The sequence below is a fragment of the Lonchura striata genome, chromosome 1 (assembly GCF_046129695.1).
Source record: "Lonchura striata isolate bLonStr1 chromosome 1, bLonStr1.mat, whole genome shotgun sequence".
Classification (NCBI taxonomy): domain Eukaryota; kingdom Metazoa; phylum Chordata; class Aves; order Passeriformes; family Estrildidae; genus Lonchura; species Lonchura striata.
This window is the reverse complement of record NC_134603.1, coordinates 21226338-21252257: the sequence shown is the minus strand read 5'-3', so window position 1 is coordinate 21252257 and position 25920 is coordinate 21226338. Positions and strand designations below refer to the sequence as shown.

The window sequence follows — 25920 nt, the reverse complement described above, 5'->3', positions numbered from 1 at the left end:
TTGATACAGAATCTTGTCATTCCATATAATAAAATAATAATCTTTCATAAATGAAAGTGATAGTTGTTTGCTGGCTTTTTGTATCTAATCACTTTACATCAAAGGAACTTCTCATCAAAGCATGAAAATATGCTCATCTACTTCAGTTTCAGATATCAGCTGAACATGTTTCCAGAGACTACACAACAAATCCCATCCCACTGGGAGGAGCTCCTGGTGACCAGTGCAATACAAGGAGACCAATGCATTAAAAAAAACCTGAAAGAAGAGAACAGGGTGAGATCTACAAGGACATTGCCTTATGGGAAGCTCCATCACAGAAAGGGCAGCTTTCATGGTTTAAAAATTGCTGATAGTCCACAGTACAGAAATAACTGGTTTTCAGGCTGTTCACTTCCATAATTGTTTCTTGTGTGGTCCCTCAAAATTGGGTCCCTCAAAATGAGGTGAGATTATGAGCATCACTCAGTTGAGTTTCACACTCAGTCTGAAAGGAGAGAGAGAGCCAAACCTCCCAGAAGTGCAGAGGGATGGCTGGAGTGCCAGGCTGAGGGCTGTGCCCAGCCAAAGTGCTGCTCAGTGTTGGATGCACGTGTTGACAGAATGCCACCCTACACTGACCCCTCAGCTGCAATTTTGTTTGATGATGCCATCATGGCTGTAAAAGACAATGCTATGATTTGGTACTGACATAAATATGAAGAGGAGGCAGAGCATTTCAGCCTCTAGACTTGCTGGCAAGCAAACCTGGAAAAAGCTTCCAGCTTTGCTGGTCCTTGTTTGGCTTACTATAGAAAATCCAGCCACTGATATTTTAATTTCATTTGACATGAACAAATTTTTGGCCAAATTCTGCCTGTTTCTAGCTCTCCTTGCCTGGAGGGTTTGTGCTGCCTGTGGGCTTGGTGCCTTCCTGGGCTCCTCGACAGCAGTGAGGGATCCTGCAGCTGCTGGGCTGTCTCCTCCTCTGAAGGAATGGCAATCACCCAGCTTTGGTTCCTGTGTTTCCTATGGTCTATGCTAGTTCTCTTGGGATTCTTTCTGTTTTTTCATGAGGAGAAATACAGACAGAAAAACAGTAATTGACAGTCTGTTTACCCTGCCTGGGGGAGAGGAAGATTTGTAAGGACCAGAGGATCTTCTAATGCAAATATTCCATGGGGTTTGTCATGGCGCAGACAGGGAGGTCCTGCTCCTCAACTCAGACACAGGAGCACAAAACAGACCAAGTGAAAGACAACAAACTCTAGATCTGCAGCTGAGTTCTGGATCTGGTCTTGCTGAAGCAGTGCAAGTGCTGGTATTGGTATTGCTTGGAGGATGTGAGAAGGGCCCTGGTAGAAAGACAGGAGCACCATCCATTAGTCTGACTCGCTACATGCACCTGGCTATCACAGCCTGTAATTTGTGTGGGTTACTTTTCCCTGCTTTTCAGTGCAAATACAAGTCTGAATAATACAGCACATTGTTAGCACTTCAAAATTTCCAGGGAAAGGAAAGGATCTTGATAACAGGCTTTTCTTTTTTTCTTCTTTTTTTTTTTTTTTTTTAACGGTGCTGCATTATACAGATTCAAGCTGTGTAAATACACTGCCAAATAAAAAAAATGTTTTAAATCTTTCAGTAGAGTGATGTGCCTCAAGGGCAAAAACATGTTGGAGAAAGCCAGCAACATGGGACTCTTACTAACATCACATGCAAACACAACCAAAGAAGCTATGTATGGGATAATTATCTACTCAGATAAGGTTTATCTATACTGCCAACTTAGTATGAAGACAGCTAGTATGATTCTAATAATGCACTCCTCACTGGAATTAGGCAGACAAAATACCTTCATAATATGTGAGCTGAGCTGGTTCTTCATAATAACATGATTTCAAAGATTTGCTTCTTATTGTGGAGGGAGCCTGCCTTCCTTAAAAGCACACTGCCTGGTTGTTCTAGTATACCTGCTTGGTTCAACTGCAATTAATCATAATTAATTGACAGGGTTAGAGAATCACATTTATCAGCAGGTTAATTGCTGTGTTTGAGCCCAACAGAGCTCCCAGGGAAGAAATAGCCATGCAGCCTGTTGCTCAGGAAGAACTTGCAGTGGATATTAAGCTGTAGTTTGAATTGTGACACAATCTTTGCCAAATGAAATAGCATTTTATATCCAAGCAGTTTTAGCACATTGTAAACCAGTGCTGCCAGTTTTTCATTCACTGTTACATTGCTTCATAATTTGCTCTCAAGGAGTGAGCCCAGGGGTGCCTCTGAGCAGCACCTACCTGCACGATTTCCAGCATCTCTGACTTACTGATGTAGCCATTCCCATCGAGGTCGTACATACTGAATGCCCACTTCAGCTTTTGCTCCAGTTTTCCTCTTGACGTTACACTCAAGGCTATGATGAATTCTCTGAAATCTATTGTTCCGTCTCCATTGGCGTCGAAAGTGCGGAATACATGCTCTGCAAACTTAGAAGCGTCCCCGTAAGGAAAAAAGTTTCCATATATTTTTTTAAACTCCTCCATAGATAAATGTCCACTTGGACAGTCTCTCAAGAAGCCTTTGTACCACTCCTGGATTTCATGTTCTGTAAAGTCTGTACTTTCTAGCAAATCTTGCATGACTTCAGGGCGCAGTTTGCTGTTTTGCTTTCCCATATTGGAGTTAAAGTATTACCTGTAGAGCAAAAACAAACACATATTAATTATTATTCATTATTGATACTGATTATCTTGGAGGCTGTAGAAGAACAGTATGCTGTATTCTGAGTTTTCTGATGATAGTTCACTCTTGGGTATCAACTGAAACCTTGGACAATGTCCAGAACTACATGTATACTCTGAAAAAATTAATAAATGTAATCCACATGTTGATTACATTGTCTTTTGACAACTTGGAGAACAGTAATTACACTGAATTCATTGCCATGCTTGAAATCACGAGGTAAGCCATGGATGTTGCAAGGTACAGCTAACAGTAGCTGTGTGCTGAGCACACCCTCCATCCCAGTCACCCAGCTGTGCTGAGGACCTGGCCTCACGAGACACAATTTTTGTATCTCTGGTGGAAGCCAGACTGGTACAAAGGCCTGTGTTCCCTTGGTCTTCTTCCAAAATGGGATCAAAGTGCAACTGCAGTGTATGCTCCAAAGCCCTTCCACACCTATCTTTATAACCAGAAAGCAACACAGAAACTGCCTCTTTTGTTTGGCATATATCAATTCCCATTTTACTTCAAAATTAAGTTAAAATCTGAAGAGATTTTATCAACAGCGGATTCCTCCACTCAAACTATTAATGTGTTGTATACTCAGGCAATAAAATTGGAAATTCATTTCCCTTAAATTAACCACTAAGAAGTATTATTGGATACAGTCTCTATTAAATCACCTTAATTATATTTCATTTGAGGCAAGTTGGTACATATCACATTGTGCAGCACATTTACTAATGATGGATGCCGCTGGGTTTTAAGTTTTGGAGCCCGAGTGTGTTGGCTCTGAAAGGCAACATCAGTTTTACTGTAAGCTTAACATTATGCTGATTTGTGGGAAGCCCTTCTCTATTGACAGAAACCTGCCTGAGAATTGGTCACACAAATGACAGTCACAACTAAGATATGATGTATGGATAAGTAAAGTAGGATTGCAAAATAATTTAAATGTGACTCACACTGTTGTCAGAATGGAGTCTGTGGCCCAGAGATGGATCTAATAATGATGACTGGAATGGCTAATGAGCATTCAATAAAATGTCCTTTCTTAACCAAGAAAGGTTAAAAATGAAAAATGAAGAATAATACAGTATCAATGCATCGCAGAAGCAGCTACGGAGAAATGTACCACCATTTGAAGCTAATCTACTGTCTCCTCTGTTTGGCATTGGGAAGAAGAAAATGAGGTTCCCCCAGGCTGATAATACTTTTTTTTTTTTCTTGTGAGAAGCTCCCTTTCTCCCCAAGGACTTTGAACTCCCCAAGACAAGTAGAGGATTGATTCCTTAATTTCCTATGTTCTTGGACCAGAATGACCAAAAAGTTGTATTTCTCAAGTGTAAAACACAGGATCCATCCTAGATCTATCTGTGTTTCCAGGATTCACTGATGGCTGTCTGGTAGCATATAGCTGTTGCCTTTTTCCCAACCTGGAAATGAAACTCAAGATAATTTTAGTAAGGAGGTAATATAAGAGCGGATATTTATTTGAAGGCCTTCAGAAGCAGTTATGGAAAGATGTCCACACAAGCCTACCCCTCTAGGGGTGAATACATTTTACGGGTTTCAGGAAATTAGCATAATTGATAAAAAGCACCAATTAGGAGGACAAGTGGTGATGCAATTTTCCTTCAGGTCAAGCCCTTTCTTTGGAGTTTTCTCCTTGGTACTCTCAGCCTTTGTTCCCAGGAATAGCCAAGACAGCACTGGGGTCTTGTACCCTGGGGCCTTGGGGTTCTGGAATTTGCCCAGGGAAAGGCTATGGAAAAGTACTGGGAAAACCTGTCGTTAATACTATAGGCCACAGAGTTACAAATATATGTGTGAAGAATACAGGGAACATATAAAAGAAAAAAGGCAAAAACCAAGCAGCATCACAGTTTGGTAACTGTATGTCCTGTCTAAATCCATTGCTGTTCTCTGTGTACAGTTCATGGAGAACAGGCTTCCCTGTTCACAGACAGGAGGATGGGAAGGGTGAAGAAACCTGCCGCATGAGAGCCTATCCAACTTCTGACAATTTCAGGGGCTTGGTTGACTATGTTGACCAAACAACATCTTTTCCTCTAAAGCATCTTCGAAATACTTGAAAAGTGGAAGATGCCACTTCAAAGGTAATTTTTTTCTACTGTCTTTTGGTCTTCTAATCCTGATCAAAACATGCTGTACAGTTTTTAAGCAATCCAAGCTCTTAATGCCCTGAAAATAGCAAAAAAGTCCTTGTTTCACAGGCCCGGTCCAACAGCTGCCAAGGCAGCTGAATGTTGTGTTACTTCCACGGGTGTTGGATGGCCCCATAATAAACAACCTGGGAATTAGCTGAGGGAATGGGTTACATTAGGGCAGCCAGAGGGCTTTATGTCAGGCCAAACAACATGATCAGGGTCTGCCAGTGGGATGGAAGAGCGACTGGACAGGGGAGGTGGGCAGGGTCAGTTTGTAGCAGCCCCAGTTTAACACAAACCCCCAGTAAAATCCCAGCGTAGGCAGCAGCTGCCCATGCCCCCGGCTGGCAGCTCCTCGGCAGCACCAGGGGCAGCACAATTCCAGGCCAGAGAGCAGGGAGGGACGATTGCTGACTAAGGTGCACGCCAGCTGGGGTAGCAATGAGCTAGAATTAGCCATATAATCCCCTCCTTTTTAATAACTCAAACATTTGAAAATGGAAAACTCAGCTTGCACATTTCTAGTCCAGAATCTTCTGGAAAATAGTGAGGTAAGATGCAGGCAGTCCTTCAAGAGGTGGCCAATAAGACTGTATTTCTCTCTAAAAGTGAATGCCTCTATAACTGCAGAGTGTTGTAGGTGCAACACATTTTCACCAAATAATAAAAACCACAGAAGAGTAGAATGCACTGCCTTTCAGAGCATCATAACCAGAAAATCCTGTGTTCTCCAGGGAGAAAGGGTGAGCTAACCATATATAACTTACAGTGTGAGGTTGAAATCCACAGGTGTTGTGATGCCAGGTGACGCAGTCAAAACTAGTAGCACTATTCCCGAGTCCACTTGTGATGAATTTTTATCATGTTCTTTGCCCTCCAGATTGTTCCTTTTTAATAGGTAGTGTTCTAGGAACTGCAACAATGGGATTTATTGTGCCTATTCTATCTATCAAAACCAAAATGCTTTTGCAGTCCAAGTACAGAAGATCATTGAAGGCACTTGAAGATCCTTACAATCACTTCACAGACTGCTGTCTGACTCTTCAAGATAGATTAGCTTGTAGGAAGAGTGCAGTAAACTGAGAGGATGTCAGCTAACAATAACAGCAATAAATGCACAGAACAAAATGAAATTGAAACTGATTTTCACACTTTTTCACGCTTTATCATTCCTGTAGATCTTTCAAATTTCTAATAAATGATTAGAAGTGTTGCAGAAGATAGATAAATATAATTATTCATAAATAATACAGCCAGGATGAGAACAGTTCTTCCAGCTAGCCGGACAATGCCCTTGCCTACGGATGGGTCCAGGGGTCGAGTGGACTGTTCCATCTCACCCCCCAAAATGTACGGCTCACCTCGCACCTCTGTCCCTCCCCTAAAACATCAAGTGCCTGTAACCCCATTGGCCCAAGCCTTGTTCCAGCCCACCTTGAAACCCCCTGATAAGGGGTCTCCGAGGGGCCACACGGCCTCTTGGAACTTCCCCTCCTCTTAGAACTTCCCCTCTCCTAAAACATCCTCTTGTCTCTCCCTTCCTCCACCTCTTTAAGCCTCGCCACGTGCTGCATTCAGCAGCTCGAGGCAGGACCTTTCTGCATCCCCAATAAACCTCATTCCCCAAGAGCAACCTTCAGAGATCTCTCGTCTTCATTCACTCAAACCGTCCTGGAGAGGCAGCAATCTTCTACATAGAAATTCTAAATACAGCAAGTAAATAGTGAACACCAATCACAATAGCATAGTAAAATATGACAATACTGAGAAATGGATGATGTAGGAGTACAAAGAGAAAGACAAATTAATTCTGCAATTTCTTCCTCTGACACAATGGTGTTAGATACAATATGTATGAATGACTTGCTACATAGAACAACATATCAAAATACAAAGGTCTTAATTCTTAAGGCAGTATTTTTTGGTAAAAGAATGTGATGTGTTTATGGCTTGAATGGTTGATACCATTTCAGCCAACAACTATAGAATATCAGGAAGTAAAGTGCCACTGCTACAGAAGGAATCCCTGCTCACTGATTATGGGAGGAAACGTCATAGGTGATGCTCCTGAAAGGAAATACTTGAAGTTCCTCTATTCAGGTCCATGTGCAGAGTTTTTAAGATGCAGGCGACAGAGTTGTTTGACAGACAGCTGGCCTGTGAGGATTCAGCACAAGCCAAGAGTGCCACTGCTGTGATGGCTTTCCCTGCAGGGCAGCAGATCAGCCGTGTGCAGTTTCAGCCTTCTCACCACACAGGGAGCTCTGACTGGGCAGAAGGGCAGTGAGCACCTCTGCTACCACGTGTCTCTTTGCCAGCAGCTTGCTGCTGCTCACACGCAGTTGTTTCCTCCATCAGAAACCTCAGAGTGAGGCAAACACTGCCCCTGCTTAAGCAACAACCTTGCAGGAGCTGGAAAGGTGCAGCAACCAGAAGCATGCAGCCAACCCACTGAAACGAGTGCAGTGCAATGCAAACAGATTTGCAATGCAAACATGTAAAACATCTAAACATATTTCTTTAAAAAAAGCAAATGTTTTCTGTCTTTCTGTTGAAGGTTTGCTATCACAAGGGTTTGGTTTTTTTTAATTTGTTGTTGTTGTTGTTGTTGTTGTTGTTGTTGTATTGAGCTCAGTCTGCCAAAGACAGCAAGACTTCTTAATTTCTATTTAGGCTTAAATCTGAGGAGAAGTCCCCTGCTGGGAAAAAGTATTATGAGAAGAGGACATTTGTGCAGGGAAGTCTTATTCTAAAAATGGAGTTTTTAGGTGATTGGGTACTTCATAGCTAACAGGGCATAAAGCACCTCAGAGGTCTAAGGAACCAATTTGAAAACAGGTCCTGCCTGAGCTGTTTCCAGTGGGAACAGCAAGGTGAATCACACCATAGGCTTGGCTACAGACACCTATTCTGTAAAAATGAAAGCAGAAAACCTTTCAGAAAGAAGCAATGAAAGTGATTTTTGTCTTCAGAAACTTCTGTTTCTTGGTTTCTAACACACAGTTTGACCTGTTCCCAAGAAATAATCCACTTATGGGTGCAATGCTGTCTTTAATACATTTCTAACACATAATTTGAGAATTTTCCCAAGACTAGCAATCATGGGATTTCAATCTCTGCCAAGCAGCTGCACAAGATCCTGATGACTGCTGGAATGAACTAAAGTATGAGCAGGAGAACAGCATCGCTCTGAGCCAGCTCTGCTACCTGACAATGGTGAGAAAGCAGTGCTCCATGAGTCAATCCCCTGTGGCAATGCCACTCTGAGGTACCAGCGTGATTCTCCACTCACCATCACTGCTGTGGCTTTTCCTCCTGTCAGATCATTACTGAAAACTAGGATGTGTGACAAGTGGACTCATATAGACCACCTATCTTTTAAGCTGTCTGCACATCTGGAAATGGCATGGAGCTCACCTTCTTTTATGTCCTACCCATCAGCAGTCTTCTGTCAATGCATACCAGCTTTCACAGCACAGCAGATAGGGCTCTGGCAAGCCAAATTCCTCTGCCATCACTTTCTGGCACCCCTACCAGTTCTTCCTCTGCTGCCACTGTGCAACTCAGCTCTGTCACAAGCTCAGAGGAGGGGTGCTGCCCCGTCCTGGTTGACCAAACCTTGCAGTATGGCATCCCCTTACCCTGCAGTAAGTGGAGGGATATCGAGAGGAGACTGAGGTGCATCTCAAGAGTGTGAGATTTTGTCTGGGAATATGTCCCCAGGGCTTCCCAGCCAAAATTTTGCCCTGTTATCAAACTTCACTGCATTAGAACTACTCTCCTCCTTCCCTTCTGCCAGCTGCTCTCATTGCTCCGTAATGCTTCAGACACCAAGGACCAGTTCACCACAATGTGTCAGTCTCTGCAAACTCTGCTGTTACTTGTACACATACAGTGCACACATGCTCCCAAATGCAGCCCTGGTTCATCTATGTCCATGTCCTTACAGAAAGGGGGAAGTTATGTGCAGTTCCAAAAGTCAAGGCTTGGTGAACACAATCTGATATAAAAGCCAAGTCTCTTTCATAAGGTCAGTTATTCCTTTGGGCTGCTAACTGCTGCACGAGCTACGTAATGAGGCAGTTCAGAGCAACAGCTACCTCAGTGATACAGTCCCTCCCCATTGTGTACACTGCTTCCCTGGCAATCCTCCTCATGAATGCAAACCCAAGAGTAAATGTGGGCAAAACACTGTCTTGTGATCTTGGAGCTCTCCAGTGAGACTTGAGCAAGGCAGGGACATGTTTGTTGATGTCTGGTGTGCTCCAGCCCAGGAGACTCTGTGATCAGTCCCTGAGCTCCTGATTCACAGCCTCAGAGTCACCTCCAGCACGGCTCTCCACTGTCCCACTGGAAATTCCAGTGTCCGTGCAGGATCCCGCTGGTGGGACACTGCACCATGAAACAGCAGCAGCAGCTGTGCTGGGAAGAATGACTTCTCTGGTTTTAGTCTCCTGCCATCACATGCAAGCACTACTTGGTCAAGAGATTTTTTTTTTTATTTCCATCCCACAGAAAACAACCCTTCAGGCTCTTGGAAGCAGCCACTTTGCTTCCTTCTGGCCATTTCTAGTTTGTTTTCACACTATCATTTGAGTAACCAGTGTGAAGATGCTTGCCAAGAAAGGCTTTTGTTTAATTTTTTTTAACAGCATCTCGGAACATATTTTTGAAAGAAAACCAAATTTATTAAAAACCACACAAGGACTTAACAAAAAAATAATACATGCAGAAAAAAATGTTGAGCCTTGCCACCCTCCATTTATCTTTTTCTATTGGCAAAGAGCAAAAACTGAATGAAATGAATGAGCAAGACTAAAAAAAATTCTGACATTCTCTTACAATATTCAGAAGGAACGGCAGTAAACAGATTTGCAGTGGAGTAAAACAAGTACCCAAATACATCTGGCTAAAACTATAGCTGACATCAAAGAAGAGGAATGAAGATGAATGAAGAAATTAAGAGGAAAAAAAACAAGGAAGAGGTGTGGATGGGATCATCATTGGGTATTTATGCTTTATTTATCAATAGAAGGAAGAGGTGTCATGTGCCATCCAGTTGCCCACTGGTACTTCCAAATATGTTCATCACCATATTCACTCATCTCTTTATATTAGGATCTTAGTTTGATCCCAGGATCCTGACATTTTCACTGCTCTAAGTTCCTGTTTTGTTTAGTGTCACTTTCCTGCTTCTCTAGCCCCTTACTGGGAGTCCTTCCCCTACCAAAGGTGCCCCTAACTTCTCCTTTGACAGTATTTATTCTTTCCTGACAGAATTTGTGCTTTCCTGCTACCCCAGGAGAAACTCAAAACAAGAAATGAAAGCAAATCCTTTATAGTTCTGTGTTTTGGTTGAGGCGAGCAGTCCAAGCAGGAGCAGCTGCAAAGAGTTCACGTTTCAGACTTGGAGGTGCTCAAGGGTAACATCAAAAGCCCAGGCTCTTCTCCCTTCTGATTTGCTCTGGCAGAGAAATGCTACAGCTGCTGGACTTCATCTCCTATTTCTCTTTATCGTAATTCCTTAGTGCATTTTAGCAATGAGAGCTGGTGTGAGGGTGTAGGAGGGGGATGCAGCAGAAAGGCAGTGTCCCATCAATAAATGCTGGGATCTTCAGCACCACTGGGTTAACTAGACAATGGCCTAGTGCTTGTCATGCTACTCTCAGCAATGCCCACAGTCTTGGCTGGGGCTGTTTAGAGACCAATACACAGTGTTTCAGTCTCAAGCAGCCAAAGGGCTGATGTGCACACCCCTTGCCTTCCCATCACCTTCAGCATCGCTGGGGCTTCCACAGAAGGTCTCTGTTTCCAAAGCATTTCCTGAAAGATGGAGTGTGTGGTACAAAAAGGATGACTAGGCACATGAGCACTTCTAATACCAGGAGCTGGGGAAAAGAGCATGTTATGTGCATTTCTACAGCGTGTCACCCTGTGCAGTGATTCCTCTCTCATTCATGGCTGGTCACTCTTTCCAACTTAATGCCCTGCATTTAGGACTCAGAGCTTGTTTCTGAAGCTGCTCCTGACTGAAATTTGGTGTATCTCTATCCACCAAAGAGGAGTGTCTGTAATGGGCTAACTCTACCCATTAGATTTTAGCAATCAGATCTGTCATTAACCTTTTGGCAGCCAGGTACTTGCTGCTGCTGCATCAACAGCCTGGCTGTCACAGAGGGGAGATGAAGCTCTATCACTTTATAAAAAGTCTCTGCTGCTTACACTGAGCACACCCAGGCATCTTTAGGAAGGTTGTCTGCTCAGTTAACATCAGGCAGGGCAGACACACAGAAAAGGGGCTGCTGGAGATACATATAAAGCAATCCATGTTCCCAGTTCCTACAGTGACCCTCCAAAGTGTCAGAGGGTGTAAATGTGGGCTCCTCTGTGCACACAGTGGGGTATCCAGCACTTCAGCCTTTCTCAGTGTCCTGGGCTTTGTCTGGAGTCCCTTGGGAAGTGCTGCCACCATTGTATGAGCAGGGCAAAAAATGATACAGTAAGTGTTGGAAGTGTTGGACAGTCATTCCCTAGGGGCCAGCAAAGGCTTCACCCATCCAGAATGGCTTGAAAGTAATCAAAGTAATCTTTATTCCTTAATGAGAAATGAGAAAAAGACAAAAAAAAAAAAAAAAAAAAAAAAAAAAGAAACCAGACAAAAGAGGAAGAACTCATACAGATTTGTTTATCTCCTCTTACACTCAGAAAAGGTCCTGGTATTTAATTTCATTTCTTCCTAATTCTTTTAGAACTCAGAACAATAAAAACCATGCCAATATTCACATGCTTTTTTTGGTTCATAATCATTCATTTATTTATTTGTGAAGTTGAGAAACAGCACTTTACCACATAAGAAAAAAACATAACATTTTGTTCATTAACCCAGGGTAGAACAATCTATGGTCTTTAAAATAACTAACTCTTTGTCTTGGCAGACTTCAGATGACTCTTTTTGGGCATTAGATATATATTAGATATACATTAGACATATATGTGATTTCTTAAAACCTCTACGGAAATAGTATTTTTGTAAATTATGTTTGCCTTTGCCTAATTTTGTATGGCAAAAGGCAAGAGAGACTTTGCTAACAGCACATTAGAACATCCACCCTCAGGAAGCTGCCTTTCCATATTTTACTGCATTCAGCTGTTTCACTAAGCACAGGACATCTGCAGTATTTATAAACATGGATGTTAATGCTGACAGCAGGGGAGTTGGCAAAATCTCTCACCTGTTCCATCTGGAGGTGACTTTATCTATTAACATTCTTTCAGAACACCATATATCAAGATCCAAATTATGGAAATTTTCTGCAGTTACTGTGTCTCCTATTAAGCAACTTGTGAGCCTAAAGTCTCTTTGGTTAACAATACCTTTTTAAGCCACATTTCCTAAAATACTCAAGGTCACATTTTTCCAAGTTCCCAGTACCCACAATTAAACTTGGGCTTCTCAAACAAAACACACCTTCCCTTTGGACACCTGTGCAATAGGTAATTTCTCAAAAAGCATCTGTATCCAGTAAACTGAGACCTGCCAGAAAGTAGCACCACTGATTTTGGTACCTACTAAGGGCCTGAGTGCTTTAGAAAAGCCACCCTTCCCACACACCTGCGTCACTGCTGTTTGTCTTTATCCTGATACTCACGTGTCCAGCCACGTCAAGCCCAGCTTGTTCTCCTTTCTTCTGTGGGGCTTCTCTCCTTTGTGCAGGGCACTCACCAGCAGTAACATAATCTTCCCCAGTGCACCTGAGCACACCAGTCATCAAACTCATCCAGAAGCTACTTCATCAGGTTTCTAATCTGTCCTACATCTTGTTTGGTCCTTTTATGTAATCTTATATGCAATACCTTGGTGGAGGGTAGTGGAAACTAAAGCAGAAAGCTACTGTTGCACAAAGTAAGATGAGAAGCTGATGTGAATTCATGATATTGATTTTTTTCTTTGTAAATAAATAACATGTGACTCCAAAAGACTGACATTTGTGGTTAGACTATCCTTAAAAAAGTTGTTAACAGATGGTCTCCTATCCCACAGCAGAGATGCAGTGTTGACAGAAAAAAAAAGAAATCGTGATACTGGAAAAAATGGAGCCATTAGCTGGCAAAGTAGGTATTTTTAAAGATGTTCTTATGATAGGGAAAGGAATGATTGTGAAGGCTCCTACCTGGCCAGTAACTGTGAGTTTTTGTTCCATATTGAAGAAAGTTATTGGAACTTTCTCCAGAAAAGTAGGCAGCTGGAGATTGGGAGTGGGAGGTTCTGGCAGTCAGGACCAGAATTTTTCTAAGGAGATGGAAACAAGGCACACTAAGATAATGTCACAGTTTACAAGTTCATAAATATGAAGGTCCATATCAGGGATTACTGTCCCACATTTAACACTCTCAAGTGTGCCTGAACAAAAGAGAGCTAATGTAAGAGAGATCTAGAAGACTAAAGGAATTTTGTGGGAGTTGTAGGAATTTTTAAGACAGTCTTCAAAGATGTTCCCAAAGTGCATATATTGTGTTAATTTTCTCTTTGTGCATGTCTTATTTCTCAGAATTTTTACATCCTTGAACTTGCGAGATGATCCTGTACATTACTGGCCCTGGACAAACAGCACTGGGTGACCATTTTTTCAGTAGAGCCCATTTCCATTAGGATAATGCATCTTAGCTGAAATCCAAATGTTTTGTCACATTCAAGAAAACAAATTATTTTAAAATGTTGGAATTTATAATTTCAATTTAAATTTTTCCTTTTAACATGGCAAAATGTTTCAGTTACTTCAGTTACTTTATATGTTTATTAATTTTGTTTTGGCATTTCTATTTGATAAATTTTAGAATTACACTGGTTTGATATTATTGAGAAAACAATTCAGTACCAATGAAGTGAAATAACTTGGTGTTTCCAGAGCAGTTTTAATATCCATCCCACTGGGAAATTTTTTATGTTTTGTTCCAATATGCAGTGAAAATAAATACAAATGTCAAAATTTCCTTTGGAATGGGAATTTCAGATTCTAACCAGCTCTAATCAACAACAAAGCCATCTGCTTTATATTAATGACTTGGGGCAGTATTTAATCCTGCAAGAGAGGGTGATATTCTCTTGCTCAGCATTGCTCATGGAAGTCAATGACATATGGCAAGTTTCTAGCTTCTAGTTGTCTTTTATTCCTCATGTTCTATTGCCAAGTTCATGGAATTCATCTTGCAAATCCAAGATTTTCCTGTGAATATATGAGAAAACATCCTTCCAGTGACATATGGCACAGCCTACAGCTCCTACATTTAAAAGAAACTTGGAATTCTCAAATTGCAGTGCAGTAAGCTACTTCAATTTTACAAAGGTTTTAAATTGATAATTTAAATAGAATATTTGCTCTGTGATAAATGCCCATTTTTGAAAATTAACAGTTAAATAAATATATTTTATTTCAAAAGTTAATTTCATCCAGATGAGTCATAATATTAATTCTATTTGAGACGGTATGCTGAATGAAGGATTTTAGCAAATGAAAGAAAGTAATATTTTAATTTTAAGACAATATCTTTGCTGTTTTTTCCTAAGACCTCTTGTCTGTCTTCACATACAACCTTTGTGCTACAAATAAGGTACAGGAAAACCATATAATTGCCACTGAGCTGGTCCAGCAATACAGTCAGCTTATGAAGCTCAGCCATGGATCCCAGTTCAAGTGCTTTGCTGTGCCCCCCGAAGTTTCCATGGACAAGGATGTGGTTACCATTAGTGATGACAGTATCTCTTCCTTTCCCTGACAATCTGATGATTACTCAAGCCACCTCACAGCACCTCCTCCTCTGCACTCTACATGGACAGCTGACCTGGGAGGGATGAATCTGGCAGTGCACAACAGGCATTTAATGTGGAGATTCTGTTCCCTCTGAGCACCATTTGTATACAAACCTGAAAAAAAACTTAGCTTGGGAAACTTAGCTAGGATATAATCTATAAAGTTACTGGAAGAAGATTTTGATTTGTATTCACTTTGAAACTCAGAATGACATCCAGTGCTGACAGCCCACCATGAAAAACACAGAGCTGTGTCTTACCCAACTGCTATTTCATGCATAACACAGTGTGCTGCCTGATTTTAGAAATTACTCAACAGGAATGAATTTGGGAGTTTCAACAACATGGTAAAGGTCGGTAAGCAAACTCCCTTAAGAGGCATAGAAAAACATTTGACAAATGAAGTGCAAAAATAATTTGCCATGCTTCTCTGTCTCTCACACATATGTAAACAAATGCTTGTATAATCTTGACTATTGCTTGTTATCAGTAAACAAAATCACAGCAGTTCTCAAAATTAAGTTAGGTAGTAGACACTCATATACAGCACTGGTTTACAAAGGAACTTTTGAAATGCGATATATCATACAGTCATTAAACAGACTGAAGTAAAAAATTGTTTGCATGAATTCAACAGATTTTTTTACAAGTTTATAGCATTGCAGAGATTGCAAAAATAAATCGTGTATAAAACCCAAGACAAAATCTAGGCAGAAAAATATGAATTATGAGATCTTTTCTGTCATCACTGAAAATATTCCGTAAATTCAACTAAGATGAACTCCCTCACAAAAGAAAGGGTTAACAGCATCTCCTCCTTCACTACTAACATCCTTTGAGGAAGTAAACAAAGTCCATCAGATGACTGTCTTCAAACAAACTAACTGTTTTTTCTCATGTGAAAAACAAACAATTTGTATCACTCTTGTATAAAAGAAGAAGTGCCAGTACCAGAAAGCTTCTTTCCGAAGTTTAACTTTAGGAAAACCAGATTCTATCCAACATGAAACAAAATGTCACTATTCACCACTTCCTAGTGACTGTAAATAAACAGAAAAGCTGATCCTGTTACATTTTTAGGCCAGTGTACTTTTGCGTCTTTGCTGTTCTCAAGATGTCAGCTTCTCTGAGATTTCTTGTGAGTTTTAGTGCCTTTCCCCATTTTTAATTTTCTAGGATTTTTATTTATTGTGTTAGTATATAAAACTTTGTCCTTTCTTTCTTATACTTTGTCTTTTTCCCCTACCTTTTACTGTCCACTACTATTCTTTAGCTCCCTAAAACAAACACAAACTTTCTTAGTTTTCCTACTATCTTTGAAAAAGTCTGTTACATAATTTTTCTTAAGTTTTCCTGCATTTCCTATACATGTCCATTCCTACTTCTAGCATTTGCAAATAATGGCATTTTTGATGCTATGCACCATCAAAACAATATCCTAACAATGAAATATATAATCTCTGAAGCAGCAGGGTTTCTAAACCTTGGAAGAAGACCATCTATGGCTTAATCTCTGTGTCTCTCTATGGTTAAATCATCCAAAAAAAATGTAGCGAAGATGTATTTGGTATCTAATTAATAGAAAACTATTACCATTCCATCTACTATGATTTGCCTTGCTGCTTTTGCCATAATGGTAGAGTACTAGTACTAGAGTACTAGAGTACTGCTGGTTTTAAGAGCAGTTTCCGAAATCTGAACAGCATTATCACCAATGTCAACTACAAATTCAGATTTTGATGTTCTGATTCCTTTTCCTGGGAAACATTACTTTTCAGACATGGAGAGGAGTGAAAATGTATGTAAGCATGAGAGATGCTGACTCTAATGAGAATATTTTGCCTGTGGCTAATGAAAGATTTACCAAATAACTCTCAGATCTTGATCTAATGAATTCACTGGAAAGTCACTTAAGTCAGTAAGCAACACAGGGATCCTGTGAATTACCAAAGGAACCCTCAAAAAAAGAAAAGTTTTAAAAATGGATAACTATGCAAATATATGTAGAAAACTTCAGATTTTCTACTTTTTTTTTTCTTTATTAAAAGAAGGATGTACCCTATGAGGCTCACTGCTTTTTAATGATTTTGCTAGGAAAGGGAGCCACATTAAGCAACAGTACCTATTTCATTCATAGGTGCTTTAAAATCTATGTCTTGGTTACATTAAAACCAGGATGTTTTCAAATTAGTCTCCACAGGATGATAAAACAGTGACTTACCAACAGTTTACCACCCAGCACTTGGTAATAGTAATTTGATCTCAATCTGAATGAAAGATGGAGCTATCATCATATCATGAACACAGTTCAAACCCACACATTTTTCATTCATGTGTGATCAGATGGGAACTGGTTTCAGTGATCTCATACTCATTTGTGAAACCTCCTATTAGCATATATTGTCATTACTTCTTTTAAAAGGTTGGCAGCAAAGTTGGCTTTGGAGTTGGTTTTCAGGCACTCAAAAAAAAAAAAAAATCCCACACAACAACTTTGGGAGAAAATCAAAATTTTCTTGGAAGTTTCCTTGATGAAGCAGTATGAGCGGGATAGAGAAATATCCTTGATTTTGGCAGCAAACCTTTCTTCTGGCAGCTTCATTAAAAAGCCATTCCACTTCATGAGTTATCAGCAAAGAGCTGGTATTTTCGAGTGTGACTGATGGTCCTCCCTCTTCTAACAAAATTAGAAACATCAATAATTCTTGGATTAATTGCTTAGAAAATTTCCAAGAGGCAAACATTCCCTTATTTTTAGACCCTTGTTTTCTTCTGTAGTCAAAGCAGTGGAGGCCAAAGTTCGACAACATGTTCTTCACTTAAATGATGGGCTCTCTCTACTCTGAGTTTTATATGTGCACAGAAACAAGTGTGCACCACTGCTGTGTGGGCAAGGTTGTCCCATGCTGAGCCCCCAATTCCCAGTTCCTGAATAAGTCCTGATCTATCTCACAGATACCTAGCAGTAGTCTTCATGCCACATATCTGTAGATCCCTCCAAAGGAGTTGAGGACATGGACACGCTAGGACCCCTGGCAGGGACTACTGGCCTGAGAGATGCTGACTCTGATGAGAATATTTTGCCTGTGGCTAATGAAAGATTTACCAGTTACCTGATGGCAAATATTTCAGATCCTTTCAGGGACATATGCTCTTATTTAATCATAATCTCACCAATGGAGTTCTGTCTCTGACATTTGTTCCAGTTTCTTTTCTTGCTCTGTATGTCCCGTATGACCCATTCTTGCTACAGTAGTAACCTCTTGCACTCTCAGTGTCATGCCTTATAAAAATAAAGGTCTCATACTTTAAAAGTCTCTCTCCTCCTGCTTGTCAGGAGGACAAGCCATGATGCTGGCTAGCCACAGCAAAGTGTTTTGTGTGGCCAGCAAGTGGTAACAAACCTGTATGGGCCAGGGGTTGAGGATATGTGCTGGGAGTGAAAGGTCTGATGGAGTCCTGGCACAGCAGCTGCTGCTACCTCAAGCACAAAGTGGAAAGCTGTACTGAAATAATGCACATCTCACCACTTAGATTTCTCCTGTTCCTTTGGCAGGGGAAAAAAAGGTCTTTCTAAACAAGTTCTGTGTACTCTTCTCCACTCACTGCTTAGTTATGCATCTGGGAATCCAATAATGGGGTTGTCTTCTGACCAAAAACCTGTATCAGTGCTCCTGAGCAGCTGCATGTGCTGCTCCTTGGCAGAGTACCAGGACACAGTCCTCACCAGCACAAGCTTGGGTGTTCTCTCTAGCACAGAGCTTGGGTGTCCTCACCAGCTTCTGCATGTGAAAAGGCTAAATACTGCACAACTGGATGAGACGGGTTAAATACTGCTGCTAAGAAGCTGTGTTTGTGAAGGAGGGTTGTAACAAATCTTTTATTTGACCCCCTAATGAGGTAAAAATAAATGGACTCTCTCAAGTGCCTTAGCAGGTCAAACAAAGCAGTAAGCCCTGAGATAAACATGGGAGAGAAACAGGTGGCCTGCAAGTTTATCATTGTTAATGCACTATAAGCATGGCACAAAAGGGTAATTAGCACATTTGGAGCAGAGAGGGATATTGGTGGAGAAGGAGGTTGTCACTAACCTCTATGGAGCAGTCTCACCTTCATTTTAAAGGAGGCAGATGGTGCATTAGAAGATCTGTATCATATCTGGCAACAAATACATCTGGAATCCACTGGTTTTGAAGACTGTAGGGGCTTTGGCAAGGCCTGATCTCACCTGACAGTTCTTGGGACAATTTAATTCAGTTGATGAACTGGGAAAGGAGGAGGGCTACTTGAAACCAAGTGGAAGACCTCAGGAAAAAACTAATTTCCAGGTGTAACCTTATTCCATCTCAGGCAGGAATTCTTTAATGATCTCTTAATGTAGATGCCAGCCTGCAACACTCAATAGTGTATGCCAACAGTACATTCTGCTGTTTCACAGCATATAAACTCACATAATAAAAATATATCATCTCCCTCACAAGTCTTTTATACTGTTAAACCATCCTGATGACAGCACCAGTTTCACACTGTATGAGCACAAATGTCCATGCACCATGTAATCAATTCTCTAGTTCTTGACTGATGACAATGAAATATCGCATGAAGAAAAGGCAGAAGGCAACCCTGAATGGGACCACTCACCTTGCAGATGAGCAGATTTTGCCATCATCTTAACAATTAGGAGGTGTAAGTCAGAGAATCACAGAATAAACTGAGTTGGAAGGGACCCACAACGAACATCAAGTCCAACTCCAGGTCCTGCTCAGCACCATCCCCAGGAGTCACACCATGTGCCCAAGAACATTGTCCAAACGCTTCTTGAACTCTGTCAGGCTTGGTGCTGTGACCACTTCCCTGGGGAGCTGTTCCAGTGCCCAGCCACCCTCTGGGTGAGAACCTTTTTCTAATAATCCAACCTAAACCTTCCCTGATACAACTTCAGGGCATTCCCTCATGTCCTATCACAAGGACCACAGAACAGGGATCAATGTCTGCCCTTCCTCTTCCCCTCATGAGGAAGTTGAGGTCTCTCCTCAGTGTCCTCTTCTCCAGGTTGAACACAAAAGTGATCTCATCTGCTCCTCATACAGCTTCCCCTCAAGGCCCTTCACCGTCTTTGTTGCCATTGTTTGGGTGCCCTCTAATGCCTTTATAGATTTCTTATTTTCTGCCCAAAACCACCCCCAGCACTCAAGGTGAGGCTGCCCCAGTGCAGAGCAGAGCAGGACAATCCCCGCCCTTGCCCAGTTGCCATGCTGTGCCTGATGCCCCCAGGACACTCTTGGCCCTTCTGGCTGCCAAGGCATTGCTGACTCATATTCAGCTTTAGGTTGCTCATCTACAAACACATGCAGGGGATTTATTTCCTTCTGCCCCAAGGCAGAAGGCAGAACTCACCTGCCTAGTCCAAACATCTTCTGAAAACTTGGGGACATACGTCTACCTGCTCTCTGCACCAGGCAGCAATAGGGCCTTACACTGAACACAGAATGTTCTATCCAGCTTCCCTTGCACAGTCATAAGCATGGACATTATTTTACACATTTCATCTAGAAGCTAGTTTTACTCTTTATTAAAAAAATACCAGATCTTTTAAGCACAGCTTTGAAGTGGGCCCAGAGTAAACAAGGATGCTCAGGGAAGACCAGACAGCTCAGGTTTATCATTAAAATATTCTTTCTACAGAATATGTGTGAGATGCTCAAAGAAAGGAAAGGAGCCTCTGTATGTGAACTTTGAAAGTAGTCACAAACAAAAAATAATTATTCTGTTATTTTTTTTTTTTTCCTGCAGGAGTCTACCTCAGCAGATTATCACTCCTGTATCTATTCAATGGCCATTTGAGACATTAACTTTTTCATCTGGGAACTCTGAAGCTTTTATATATTCTGACCCCTTTCATTTACAAAGCTAGCTGATAACAGAAGCATATTTAACTTAAATTTGACCAAAAATGTCTAGAATAGCACATTCACAGAAGAAACTACAGGCCCTTGATGAGATGATCTAGGAACACTGAGATACCACTGAAAGGTGCATTGGACTATGGAACACGGATGCATCTTCATGCTGAGAAAGACACAGAGACAGGACTGTTCAAAATGGAAAACTCTCCAGATACTTTTTGAGGTAGCAATAGGACTTGAGCAAATGGGCAAAGTTACACTTTCAAGGACAGTAATGCATGTAAGCCCCTTGTACACCCAAATTATTTGAGGGGAGAGCTGTGGTTGATGCTGGGCAGATTCCACTGATTTGCAGGACTGTCTCTACTTGAGGATGCACTAAATAAAAGAATCTGGGGTGTGCAGTTTTTGAATTTTAAGTAAATTCCCCCTCTCTGAAGCCATCTTCCTTATTCACAGAGACCCCACTCTTGGATTTCTGCAACTACTTTCCAAGGAGTGTCACAATATGAAGCATATTGGAAACTGACTGCACTAATATATATGCTCCTATTATATGAAAGATGCATGCTAGAAGAGTTGAGAGAGAAAGCACAGATTACCCAAATTTCAGCTTTTCCAACCACTTGAAAATTCACCTTTATCTTTTCATGCAATATATGCATATGTAGATATATGAACTATATATACGACATATGCAGTCGTATATATATATGACTACATAGAGTTGTATATACAGTTCGTGCAGAGATGGATGCCACACTGAACTGTGAGTGCTCTCAAGAGAGAACCAAATGGGTCCTTCAGAACTGGTAGATAGATCTGAGGTTGGCTGTCACAGCTGCTTAGCACAGCACCCCCTGCACCTTCACATGACCTTGGCACCACAGCTCTGCTGAGCTGCTGCAGCGAGATATGATCTGATCAGTCATGCATGGAGCGTGAAGCAGATGCTGTAAACAAGGCACTTACTTTTCTTCCAGCACTGCAAACTAAAAACATGCCTTAAGTAAGGGATTGCCTAAAAATGTGCTGTCCTCTCCATGGATGCTCTCCTGTCTCCTTTCCTGCTCAAGGGTGATTATGCCTCTGTGTAGGCAGAAGACTGTTTCTGTCCTGCAGCTCAGCCACACTAGGTGGTTGGATTACTTAAGGTAAGTCTGCAGCATTATATTACTATTCTAGAAGGAATGAGTTCCTAAAGCCCAAAGATAAGCCTTCTATTGCTGAACTCACTGCAACCATGGAAATGACACTGACATCTCTGAGAAACAAGTGAATGGGAAAAAGTGTAAGGTACTGTGAGTTTTGGATAGTGCATGGTGTGTGTACTGTAGGCACAATATGAGAGGGGTCATATTTAATTACAGACTGCAGAAGCAAGAGCAGCTTTTACAGCAACACGAGAGACTGCAACTTAGCAAAATAATTGCATAACCAAAAATAAAAGCAAAAACATGACAGCCCAGCTTCACATGGTCAGAGAAGGGACTGCTGGGCAGCCAACACTCTCTCCATAGTGGCTGAGAGGAGCATCCATTGCTGGCCAGCTCTTCCCCTGCCTGCCCAGCAGCAGCTGTGTGTGGACATCCTGTAAGCATCACATAGCAGCAGGGATGCTGAGAAGCTGCTGGACACTGAACACATTTCCCACCACGGGATTTTCTGCAGCCATTGACCCTGAACTAAATTCCCTCTTTTGGCATCTCTGTTTCCATTTGGGGTTCCAGTCCCATTCTGGGTCTCCTTCCATAGTGTGACCTCTGTTTATGAGGGGGAGATAGCACTGTCCTTTGCTCCAGTTTGCAAAATCTTTAAATCAGTGTTCATCAGCATAATTCTTGATGAGACTATGGTTGTCTTAATACACTAATAGCTTCAAGTTAGTAGCAGTACTAGCTACAGCAAGCTCCACCACCAAGAGGAGCTATGTAAAAACAGCTAAACAATGAGACCTCATAATTCATTAGGAAGCTGATACCTAGGAGTTCTGATTTAAGAAAACTTAGGAAGGTGTTTAACAGCATTGGTCTACAACACCAATCTGTAGAAAAGAATGGGAGAGCAGCCTGAATATGGAGATATGAATTCACATCTGTCACTTCTCTAGTGCATTTACCTTTCCAACACTTCAGTACATCAAGGAAGTCTTTGGTGAAGAGCTCAGGCACAGAGCAACAAAACACAGATCCAAGTAAGTTTAGACACTGAAGGTAAGAGTGGGATGAGAAGTAGGGTTGCTCTATCCAATTGTGCTCAAGCCAAACACACCAAGTCCCTGCTCAGCAGCTCTGGAAGTGGGCAGACATCAGAGACTGCCTTTTTGTTACATTTCTCTGTATAAACCAAGTTACATACCAGTCTCAGTAGGATTCGGGACCTACCTCATACTTGATCTTTCTTATAATCAACCTTTTCTTTTGGCCTGAGAAGAGTCTAGTGGGGAGGGGTGTGCACAGGGAGATGACAAAGCTTTTATCATATACTGGAGTAACCAATATTACAGACAAAATGCTAAATTTAGGCAACCCTGAGTACAGAAAGTTTTAATAAACAAATCTTCTATTCTGTGACACAAGTGGTAATGTTGTCTAAGTAAAGAGGAACATACCATGAACAATCCATGAACAATCTAGGGGACCACGTTCCCTGCAGTCCTGTTGGCTGAGCAATCTCCTGAGTAACTATTGTCTCTATCCACAAACCAGAAATGCCAAAATGTGGTGGAGAAGTTGTTTCTGGGGAATCCTCCTGTTTTTATAAATCCTAGAGGATTTTACACACAGTGGGGATAGTGACAGCCACAACACCTGGGCAGCAGGTGTGCTGCCACAACACCTGTGCAGGACTCTGCTGGTGATGTACAGATACATGGCTCTGGCTTAACAGTGTCTCTTTGGGTGGAAACCAGAGTGTTCAAAGGATATTCTCAATCCTTTGGGGTTGTCAGTGACCAGGACAACAACTGCTATATTTTCTACAGCATGGTTTTCACTTACCTCTGATTACTGCTAATACCAATTTAATACCCGGTCCTTAAGATGTCAGGAAACTGCCCTTCTCACCAGTACTCAGAAGTTGTAGACCAAGTACATATTGGCATATATTATTTAACTTCTGCTATTTTTCTCTAGGAAAATAATAATAATAAATGGTTTATTTTTTTACTGAGGGCTTCTAAAAGGTCAGCTGTACATAGTGAATGGAATAAGAAGAATGTAATTAAACATCTGCTTTTTCACTCCTAGTAATGACTTTAAAACAGCCAGAAAACTCTGAAGGTTGTGGCCATGGTAACAGACACCAGCTTAGGAAAAAGGAAATATCTGCAGCTATAATTGAACATAGAGATTGCTCATCTCGTTCTCTGAGCTGGAAGTTTACAATCAAAGCTTTGATGTGTGTGCCGGTTCCTCTAATACAATTTCATCCTATGCCATGTGGCACATTTATTGTGAGAAACTACCAAGTATAAAAATATGTATATGTAGTTCCAATGCTCCATTCACTCTTATTTGAAGGAAGAAAAACTGCTCTTTTTTTTTTTGGTATGTGGCTGGAGCAACTGCTGGTAAATACTTCTGTGGAAAATAACAATACAACATGATGGAAATGGGCCAGACCTCCCTAACATGTAACAGCTGTTACATGCAACATGTCTCCCTCCCTCAGATCAGCAAAGTAATCACTGCTTACATCAGAGTGATGTCCAGCAGCTACCAGCAGCATTTCTGGAACTTCCTGCAGAACTGAGCCTAGAGACCTCCTAGGCTTGGCTGAGAGAGAACTGACAGAACTGAGCAGATTGCTCAAAAACACCTGACCTCGTCACACCCTACTGCCTGGCCTACTGCCTCTGGTGCCTCCCCAGACTCTGTCCTGTCTGTGGCCACAGTCCATTCCACCTTGCATCCCACGCAGCAGAGACAGGGAAGATAAGCTGAGACAGAGGTGGAGGTGGGTAACATGGGTGTGCTGTGCACAGAGACGATAAGCAGCTCTGGAGCTCTGCATGATGATGGAAGTGCTTGCAGCAGTGAAGGAAAGGGCTTTTCAGAGTGTTTTACACACCTGTGTGACAACTGTTCCAAATGGGAACTTGTAAGCAATGTGCATATTGGCCAAAGAATCCAAGCAAAAAGCATTTGTTCACTTTAGTGTCTAATACCAACCTTGGTTCATAAAAAAATTGCAAATGCTTCTCTTTGAAATGCAGATGGTAAAATATGATATTAAAATAAGCAGGCAAAGGAAGACCCGTGGAGCTGGTGCTGCTGAGCCCTGCTGAAACCACCAACTCGTATTTTTTGAAGGCTTCCTGTAAACCTCGTCTGAAGTTCACATCTAGAGCAGGGATGAACCTCAGCTGCTGGCTGGAGGCCAGCTGTGAAGCTGGTGCAAGTAAATAGGTTGTAGCAGTCTGTGCAGGCAATAATTATGGGCAGGGTAAGAGTACCCGAAAATGTTATATTTTTTGGTGTGACTCTCCTTTTCAACTGCACTCTAAGAACTCAAACAGCACAAACAGTACTAATTTATTTGGATTTTGTTAATATAGAAGCCATGAATACTTTTTCCCAGGAGTTTCCAAGTGAACAATATGCCACTGTCTCCTTATTGCAGATGTTTTTAGCACACTGCTTGGAGCATCAAATATTTTGGCCTTCATAAAGGAAGACAACACATCAACACAGGGATTCCTTTTTGTCCTGATCAACAGCTTAAAATTATATCAAGCTAGCACATACCAAGCACACTGCAATGTAAATGCTGCAATGTAAATGCTGTCTTTTCAAATGTGAAGACAACCGATTTCTCAGAGAAGTCTGGTGGAGCTTGAGAACTCCTCTAGCATGGCCAAGAGAAATAAAGCTACTGCCACCAGCATTACATGAGCTTCATTCCTGTGGTTTCTAAGAATACCATCCTAGCGGCATGGCCAGAGGAAAATTTAATTCAGTGAAGTTCCAAGAAACTCCAGTCTCACTAGCAGTGCAAGGCAGCTCAATCATGAATGGAAATCAATGACCTGCTAAGATGTAGGGGTTGGACCAGATGACATTTAAGGGTCCTTCTCAGCCTCAACTATTTGCTGACTCTGACTTGTGATGCTGAGGGGCACCTGTCTGCCTCTCTGCACGGCTGCTCCATGCACATGCAGCCACCTCATTCCCTGGGGATTGATCACACTGCATCAGAGCCATTCCCGTCTCTGAGGCTGCAGAGATGGACAAGTTCAGCAGTTGCACTGCTGAGGTGTAAGCTGTCAATCAGCCTAAAATGCTCAGCTCTTTGGGTTTCCTTACTGGCTGCAGTATCTGTCCCTCAGTTG

General features: G+C 41.6%; 1 protein-coding gene across 2 annotated transcripts in view; it reads right to left on the bottom strand.

The window, feature by feature from the left end:
- NCALD (neurocalcin delta) overlaps positions 1 to 25920 on the bottom strand; it is a 57952-nt gene that overhangs the window by 14649 nt on the left and 17383 nt on the right. For both annotated transcript variants that reach the window (XM_021529437.2, XM_021529438.3), the window contains exon 2: positions 2277 to 2673. In XM_021529437.2, coding sequence (XP_021385112.1) covers positions 2277 to 2654 — 378 coding nt within the window. In that variant the 5' untranslated portion in view covers positions 2655 to 2673. The remainder of the gene's footprint in view (positions 1 to 2276; positions 2674 to 25920) is intronic.